General features: G+C 28.8%; 1 protein-coding gene and 1 long non-coding RNA gene across 2 annotated transcripts; both read left to right on the forward strand.

Moving 5' to 3' along the window:
* Nucleotides 1-310: 310 nt before the first annotated feature.
* Nucleotides 311-3252, forward strand: LOC112098324 (superoxide dismutase [Cu-Zn] 1-like). Its single transcript, XM_024184380.1, has 7 exons — nucleotides 311-423; nucleotides 539-640; nucleotides 831-926; nucleotides 1019-1053; nucleotides 1140-1215; nucleotides 2427-2480; nucleotides 3127-3252. Exons 3-7 carry the CDS (start codon nucleotides 854-856, stop codon nucleotides 3150-3152), a joined length of 264 nt encoding a protein of 87 aa, XP_024040148.1. The 5' UTR covers nucleotides 311-423; nucleotides 539-640; nucleotides 831-853; the 3' UTR covers nucleotides 3153-3252.
* A 4280-nt stretch (nucleotides 3253-7532) lies between these two features.
* On the forward strand, nucleotides 7533-8228 carry LOC112097649. The gene is made up of 2 exons (XR_002905114.1): nucleotides 7533-7635; nucleotides 7934-8228. It is a non-coding gene; the product is annotated as an uncharacterized LOC112097649 (long non-coding RNA).
* The last annotated feature ends 1702 nt before the right edge of the window (nucleotides 8229-9930 follow it).

Genomic DNA, 9930 nt, shown 5'->3' on the forward strand with positions numbered 1-9930 from the left:
GAGTGTGAGCAATTGGAGAGTGTGTGTGAGAGTACTGGGTGTATTTGGGTTCAGGGAAAGTGAGATTTCTTTACTCAAATTTGTACTCAAATAATTGTTAATAATACAATTATTTTTCTCTTGCTCCCGTGGATGTAGGTTTCATTACCGAACCACGTAATTCTTGTGTATTTTATTTTTCTATAATTATTTAGTGCGCTTGATTCCGCATTCCGCGCACAACAATAGATAGATATAAATTCCTACTCAAGATTTGGGGGAGAAATAATCTGTCTGATTTATATTTTTCCTTTCCACTGTTCCTCCAATATATATTTGTATTGCTCAGACCACATGACAATAAGGTGAATGCAATTGCCGTTATTACTGGCAGAGAGGGGGGTCCCAAGGGAAGCATCTTTTTTTCTCAGGATGGAGATCATGGTAACTTAATCACTAATTAATTAGTTAGTTCTGAAACTTATTGCGCGTTTTCTTTTTTGTTTATTTGTTCGTGTTGTTGTTATTATTATTATTATTATCATTTTCTCTTGTCCAGGTCCAACAATTTTAAATGGATACCTCCACGGCCTTCCGCCTGGTCATCACGGATTTCATGTTCACGCCGCCGGGGACACAAGACACGAATGCAATTCAGCTGGTATGACCATAACATATAAATTGAGGAGGAATCGGGGATTCGTAAACCTGTTTATCAGTGTTGGAACCAGGATTTTGGTTTTATTTTGAAATTTTTTTTAAAAAAAGTACTTAATTGTAAATCATACATAGGTATTGATAAATTTTTAATTCAGTCCATTAGTTTTCACCATTCCAATGTCTTCATTTAGGGAGTCATTTTAATCCTCATAACATGTCACATGGTGGCAAAGAAGACGAGCATCGTCATGTTGGCGATTTAGGAAATCTCTTTGGTGATGTTTATGGTATGTATTCGTGTTGACCGTTTCAGTTATAGTAGTATTCATTCTATTAATTACTTATTTTATGGAATGTAATATTTATCGATTTGGTTAAGGTAATGCTTATTTGAGCCATTTTTTAGACAATAAGGTAATGTTTCATCTCCTTTGTATTTAGTCGTGGACCCGACTCCAGAGAAGTTCGGCTCTTCACTGTTTTAATTTATACATATGCAGATTCGTCTTACAGGGCCAGATTCCATTATTGGAAGGGCTATCGTGATACACAAAGATCAAGATGACTTTGGCAGGGGTAAGATTACATACACACAATTTGATTTATTAGTTAACCACTTCAATTCGTACAGTATAGTGGGCTAAGCGCACGCAATACATGCACTAAGAGTTATTCGATCATCAAACAGCGTTAAAAGTTTTGGAATCAGATCAGGATTGAGCTTGTTCTTAGCACTAAACCAACAATAAGAAATTGTCCAACATGGATCCTCCATGAATCCCAATCAATTCCTTAGTATAGATTCGTTCTTCAAGTTAGGAATTGTTTCTTTTTTATCTTAAGTCTAAATTTTACTAATTTTTAGATATTTTTCATTTTTAACTTACTTATTTTCTATCATTAGTGTCTGATTATAAAATATTTAGGTCTGAATAGAAAAAATTAAATATTCTGACTTTAATGAAACTTTAATGTTCTCTCTTATTAATACCCTTATTTATATATATATATAATAAATTTATTTTCTATTATATAAATTATTCTTTTATTTTTTTTATTTACCCCCTTTTTCATTATTTGCGTGTATTCAACTATTAGTCTTTTTTTTTCTATTTTTTGTGAATGAGAATTTTAATATAAAAGAACTTTAGGTGAGTGTGTCTTAAAATATATAGGTCCATCTCTTTGTATTTATATTTACTATTTTTATAATAGATTTATAATTTTATTTAATATATTATTTTTAATTCAAACAATTAAACAACTTTTGATTGGCTTATGTAATTAACAAGAAAAATACTAATATAATATACTAGAAAATAGCATTATAAGTATCCTATATTAATGTAAAAAAATTACATGTGTTAGATATACATTTTATTTTTCATGCTTTGTTCAAGTAAACATTATCAAATTTCTTTTACTAATCACATAATTTGTTTATAACTTGTCATGTGTTTGATGAATAAAATATAAGTATTATAAATAGTGATGAGGTTATATATGTCAAAACATCATATTTCAGATGTTTTATTTTAAAATAAAAAACTAAACATTTACATTCAGATATCAGAAAAAGAAAAATAAACATATTATATATATATATATATATGTATGTATGTATTTAAACCTATTCAAACCTCAGACAAATTTAAATCCATTCAGATTTCAAACAAAAAGAAAAAAACAAATGCTATCTTAGTCTGAAATCCTTATCCTTTTAAATAAAAAATCCACAGTTTAGTCTTCAATTTGGATATCATATTACAAATGTTCTTCCATGCCAGGTGGCCATAACGACAGCAAATCCACAGGACATGCTGGCGAAAGAATAGCTTGCGGTAAGTATAAACTAGAATAAGGGCTTGTCCATTAAATGTTTAAAGTTTGAAATTTTATTAATTTCACAAGTTTATTAATTTCACAAGTTTATTAATTTTTTTTATAAATTATGTCTTATTTTTCGACATTTACAACTAAATAAGAAAAATATAAAATTTTGTGGTTTTTATCTGAATGTGAAAAAGTCTGAATAAAAAGTGAATATTATATTCTAAAAAAGTCTCTATGAAATATAGTTATTTCCTAAATTATAAAATCTAATCCTTTTTTTACAAGAATATAAATGTCAAATAAATATATCTAAAATGTTTTTTTTTATTTATAAAAACGAATAAGGTAGCACTTATATTTATATACTAAAAAAAATAAATATGACATTTACATATTTATAATTTAGATAAATTGGAGGATCATATAGATTTTTATCTAATAAGAATCGAATAAAATCAGGGTTGATTAATTTTCACGAGTTGAGCTCCTCTTCAAGTACCCTTTCTTTCACTTTGTTTGAGATGTGCTTCTAATGTTCCCAATAATTTTTTGTGCGTGATGTTGACTTTTGATTTTAGATAGATCGATGTACATATGTGCTTTTGAACTATAATGATTATTAATCGTTAATTAATAATTTATTTGTCTTTGCAGGCGTCATCGGTCTTCTTTCATATTAATAAGTACATTATATGATTTGAATAAAGTTTATTCCATATGCTTGAGAGTGACTTGATGAGACTGTTACCTTGAATAAGAAAGCGAAAACTTTGTGGTGTATTTTGCTTGGATGGTTTTGATATAATCCCTCTTCTCGAGAATTTGGCTATCTATCTTCTATTTTCCTCACGCTGGACTCCTTCCCTCACCAACCCCCACCCCCACACCCCCCATCCCACCCCCCCCCCCCCCCCCTAAAAAATATCATTCTATACGTAGTCACCCATTCAAGTTCAATTTAAATCCTAAAGAAATAGGGTAAAAAAATCAATTTAAACTTTAAACACCCCCTATGATCCTAACTTCTTTTGAAAGAATGAATATAAAATCATATAAAAGTGATAAAAACTTAAATTAGTATCGGCAATAGTTATGTTGGAGATGTTCCACCATGGAGCACTCCTTTATAACCACACGATCAAAGTGATAAATAGTAAAAAAAATATGTTATAACTTTGATCATGTAATTATGGAGGAGTGAGTGTTTTATGGTAGAATATCTCCACCGTATCTAGACCCATTAGTATCTACAAGATCTGTTATTTTGAAGAAAGTCAACTATCCCTCTACCGAGGGAAAGTAATTTACAGTAAGGGTCCGTCTATGTTGGAAATGCTCTACGATGGAGCACTACTGATGACCATACGATCATAGAGATAAATATTAAATATGTATTTACTGCTACAATCTGACAGTCATCATTAGTACAGTACCTCCACCATAACCACTGTATTACAGTAATTGAGTGGTTCCTAATGCTTTTATAATAGTAGTCATAGACTCATACGTCTTAAGTAACCAAAATACTCAATTGAAATCACAACTCAAATTTTGATTACTTTGTACCTCCTATTGCATTTAATTTATTTTATTAAAGGATTAATGGAAATTTTCAAGAAATTGTAACCACCAAGGGGTTTATCGTACATGTGTATTTAATTTTAAGAATGTAACTCCAATACTAAATCATCAAATAAAGTTTTAAAACCTCTCAAATCCATCACATTCCCCTACAAATTGCGCCATATATATATGTTTGTGTGTGTGTTCTAAAACTCCATTACGTGAAACAGATTTACAATTACAATAGTTCATTAATTACTAAATTTATCCCTTAATCAGGACAATGAAGAAAGCTTTGCTCAAGCTAATTTTCCTGGTAGTAGTCCTGATTGCTACTGCTTCATGTAAGAATCTATATCTTATATCTATACATATATATTTCTTTTTTTCTGAAGACTTTTTGACTAAACAATTGAAACCGCTTTTTTTCTTTAAAAACTGCTTTTCTGCCCCGAAATTTAATTCGATTATGTCGCTAACAGCATAAATGTAAATATAATGCACATGTAGGTTTAGGATATGGAACCGAGGCAAAGGAGGAGAAAGATCCGGGATTGAGATGTGTAACCTCATACGATTGTAATCCGGTTTGTCATTTTTGGGAAACCGGCACTTGCGTTGATTATTATTGTAATTGTCAGTGCGATTGGCTTTTTTGTTGAGTCTCAAAACCTGAAAGTTGAGAAACTTTTCAATAAGATTTCGCTTTCCCGAAAGCTCTGAGGGATTGCACGGATGCTTCCATGGATCTAATTTGCATGGTGCAATGTTAATATAATAAGATGTGGGAGATAAATTAGTCCCACCATTGCTGAATTATATATGGTTATATATTTTATAATATTTCTTTATTAGTTTTCGCCTGGATGCACACTTTTACGGAAAGCCAAACCCTTGCTTGTCATTGATTTTTGGCAAATTTTTTAAGGTAATTTTTTTTTTTTGGCAAATATCATCAGTAATGGAGCTTTCATGTTTGTAAATTCTAAATATGACTTAAAAAATAATTATTTTTTTTTATTTTTTTAATTTTTATTATTTTTATTATTATTATTATTATTATTATTATCACTACTGAGACATAGGGATAGGGATGGCAATGGGGTGGGGTGGGGGTGGGGAGGCCTACCCCATTCCCCACCCCGTTAGAAATTTTTGCCTCCATTCCCCACCCCATTCCCCAATAAATTTAGTGGGGTGGGGATGGAGAATCCCCATGTGGGGAATGATTTCCCCATCCCCACCCCATTCCCCATTTATCTATTTTATAATATGTATAAATACATTATTTTAGTAAGTTAAAAATTAGAGACCTAAAATAAAATCATCATCATATTATAAAGTATTTAAATTCTTTTAAAAAAATATCTAAAAGTTTGAAACAATATCTTAAAATGATATTAAAAGTGAAAAATATTTAAAGAGCGTAGCACCTTAAAAGAGAAAAGAAAATATAACAATGTTTCAGAGTTGAAAAATATTATAGGATTTTCTTTCATTCATATCTTGTTTATATTGCATAAAAAATTTAAAAAAAATTATTAATTGACATTATAATTGATAAAATAAAAATTATTAAATAAGAATTAAAAACATATTTATATTTAATGGGGATTGGGGTGGGGGTGGGATGGGGAGTACAAAACCAAACCCCACCCCATTAAGAATTTAGGGATTATTTTCCCCCCACTCCCCACCCCATTCCCCAAAAATTATTCAAAATTTTCCCCATTTGGGGTGGAGCTCCATGGGGCCCCAAACCCGTGGAGGATTTTGCCATCCCTACGTAGGGATGGCAATGGATTGGATTTGATCCAAGATCCATGTGATCCAAATCCAATCCAATCGGATTTGGATCGGTTTAAAATGAATTTGGATCGGATTTGGATATCGATGTGCGGATCTAAGACGGATCTGGAGCAGATATGGATCTATCTTAATATCTAAATTCATATCCATATCCACTCATCTTTTAATTTAATTTTATTTTAAAAGTTTCTTAATAATTGTGGAATGATAATGATAATAAATTTTATTCATAGCATATTAGTAGTATTTACCATGAATTTAAACTCTTAAAACTTAAAGGTTAGTTTTGTAAATTTAAAAGTCAGTCAGCCTCAAAGCATGGACATGCAATATTCAAATTGCAATCCAAGTAATATAACCTGGTAATTTATTTTATCATATTAGCCAAATAATTTTTAAGAAATATAGTTATTCATATATTTAGTCAAATATGGTCATAATAAAAATAATAAAAGACTGAATATAAATCATATTTAATTTATATGTCATTATCTAATGTTGTAGGAATGAGGGTAGGTGTATCGTGGATACTAGAATGATGAATGAGACAATAAAATATTAGATTGATCTTACTCCTGCAATTACTTCTGAATGATATTTTATTATCTTTCTTATTTGTTGTTTTGGTGTAGAAGTATAAGCTACAATATTTATTATATTTTTGAGAAAAATTATATAATTTATTTGTTATCAATACATTTTAGCCTTCAATTTTCAATCTAAAAAATTATTACTTTTTTATTACGGAATTTTAGAATTCATGACGGATCTAGAGCAGATTTGGATTTTAATTTTTTTTCGGATTTGGAGCAGATATAGATATTTATTTCTTTTTTGGATCTGGATATGGAGCGAAAAATATGGATTCATAACGGATCTGGAGTAGATACGGATCTTAATTTTTATTATGGATTTGGATTTGGAGCAGAGTAGATCCAACCCATATCTGCCCCATTGCCATCCCTACTGAGACGATGGCTTCCGAGGGTGATTTTAATTTTTAATCATTAATCAAATAAAGACTGAAAAACAAAAAAGGAAATAAAGTTGAGGAAATATAATTTATGCATCCTATGGTTTTTCAGATTGGGTACGAATATGGAATGTAATCCACCATAAAATCACCATACATATCTTTTGGATGAAATTGGATTTATCACTAGCAAATCCAAGTTTAGTAATCAAAGAATTGGCTAGGCAAAAATGAGTTGTGCTATACATCTTAAATTTTGTATCTTAAAAAATTTTCACAAATGATGTGGTATTTATCAATTAGTTAGTGAGATAATACAATTAATTCACTTAAATTTTACAAGAACCATCAACTACTTAATGAATGATACACCATTTGCAATGAAATTCAGATTAAAATATTTGAAATGTCTATTACTACTCAAACAAAAATGGGTCATGATGAAAAAGGAAACTAACAACAAAGAAATGCAAAGTATATATGGATGATTTCAATGTTTTCTCCTTAAATTGGTTATCAATTTTATGTAAGTATCTAAATAACATCACCATATCTATATTAACAGGAATGAACACATTGGATACTTTCCTTTTTTTTTTAAAAAAAAATTTTTTTCACCTTGGGTATGGGGGGGTTTTCCCCTAAAAAATGAACCCCCCCCCCCCCCCCCCCCCATGTCCTAAACTTCATTGCACAAAAGATATTTACAATTACATTACATTAGTTCATAGCTGAATTTATCTCTCAAGACAATATATATATGGAGAAAGCCGTGCTCAGATTAACCTTCTTGCTGGTCCTTATCGCTACTGCTTCATGTAAGATTCTCTTTATTCACATATTTTTGTGATTTAGGGGCATGTAATACAGCATTGTATTTATGTTTCCAAATTCATGATGCAAACATTGTATATTTAAAAAGTGAAAATTTACAGCAAGTGATAATCTCTTACTTTATTGAAGGACCAAAATTAAAAGCTAAGAAAAACACGCACTCAAATTATGTGTGTTAATTTTATATTTTTCTGTTTTTTTTTTTTTTAGTACAATTCTTATTATATCGGGCCTCTTATTAAAAAGGGAGTCACTCATAAGTAAATGTAATGTAATGTTCAGGTTTAGGACATGGAACCGAAGCAAAGGAAATGACGAATGAGGCCAAGCAGGATGTAGGGCCGATACCATGCACTGTTAGCGATGACTGTGCTAAGTGCCCATGCAATGTTGGCCGATGCGTAGACGGGCTCTGTCAGTGTGAACCATGCCCTATTACAATTCAAAATTGAGAGTTGATCACAAACTTTGGAATAAGAATTCATTTTCTCCGTAGCTGTGAGGAAATCAAATAAACGTTTCTATGTACTGTGCATGTTAATTACAATATAATAAAAAGTGAGGAAAATTTATTCTACGCCTTGTTCAGTTGTGATATGTGCATTTTTTTTTTCTCAATTACTTCATTTAAGAAGTAAGAACTTTTAGGTTTAGAGAGTAAGCGTTTTTAAACCAAAAGAAAAAAAGCATCCTCGGTGACCACCTTTGCTAAAATGACTAAAAATTGTGAATCATAATGTATTAATTAGCTGAAAATAATCTAGTGGGAATGCCTGCATTGTATAAAATATTAAATTGATAATTTCTGATAATTATTTATGGGTGGGTACGTTTGGCACAATGTATTGCACTACATTATATCAAGTATATTGGATTAAGTAATAATGCCTAGTATAGTATGGACTTTATTATATAAAAGGATATGATTTTATATTAATATTAAAAAATAAATTAATATTATTGAAATTAATTGATATCTTAGGTTTTGTTATTAGTTTTTAAATTATTATTAAATAATTACCTTTATATATTAATTTTTATAATACAAAAATGCATACTATTACTAAATAATAAAATGTTATTTTATTATGTTATATTATTATAATATTATTATTGATATTATATTATAATTTACTTTATTTCTATACATTTCTTATCATAAGATAATATAACTTAATATTATATTGTAAAAATATAACATCATATGATTATATAATATAAAATACATCATATTATATTATAAAACAAAATAATATTAAATTATATTTATTTTTAATCATTAATATCGAATATAATTGTTTCATTTAAATTTAGTATTTCACTCAACAATAAATATTAAATAAAATTAAAATACTTTTTATATATTTAAAGTAAAATAATTAAAATGATTTTTTTGTAATTAAAATAAAACAATGTATTATAATTTATTTATTAAATACTTAGGTTTATTAATATTTTAATATTATTATTTGAATTAATTTTTATTTAAATATAAATTGCTATTTAAATTTATTATAATTTATTGAATAAAAAAGTTAGATGATTATATATAAAATATAAACAATATTTTATGAAATACTGCCTAAAGCCCACCCTCCTGCATGAGTTTATTTTATGCCACTTTCATTGCATTAGCCACCTTTTTAATGCAATGCATCTAGAAATCATAATCAAACATGGTTAACATTAAAACAGTGTTTTAATGCAATGCAATGTAATATATTGTCAAATACACCCTCTATTTATAGGATTCAGCTATGGTGCCCTTTTGGCACCATACCCCATTGTTTTTCATTTTCCTAGATTTAATAAAAAAATAGTTTAATGACTTAGATCGATTTAAAGGGTTATTCACTCCACATTCCTTACTATTTGGTTGCACGTTTAAAGTGACAAAGTTTCAATATTTGACATTAACTCCATATTATTTTAAGTTTTTACACTTAAGTCCATTACTTAATTTGACTTTTTTTTAATAACTTATTTTTAAATTTGTATTGATACATATTCATCTACACCTACATACGTATGTACACACACACACACATATATATATATAAGAGATCTATTTATTATTTAATAATCACAATTTAATATATGATAAATTTGACTACACACCAAATAAATGAACATCTGCTACTCCATTCTCAATATTTTGAAAAGTGATTAGTCCATTCTCATCCATTAGATTTTTTTTTATTTGTTTAACCATTGAACAACTTTGATCGTATAAATTTTAAATTATACCCTTATCAGACTAAAGTTGAAAATGATTGATC

This window comes from Citrus clementina, unplaced genomic scaffold (assembly GCF_000493195.1).
Source record: "Citrus clementina cultivar Clemenules unplaced genomic scaffold, Citrus_clementina_v1.0 scaffold_5, whole genome shotgun sequence".
NCBI classification, from domain to species: domain Eukaryota; kingdom Viridiplantae; phylum Streptophyta; class Magnoliopsida; order Sapindales; family Rutaceae; genus Citrus; species Citrus x clementina.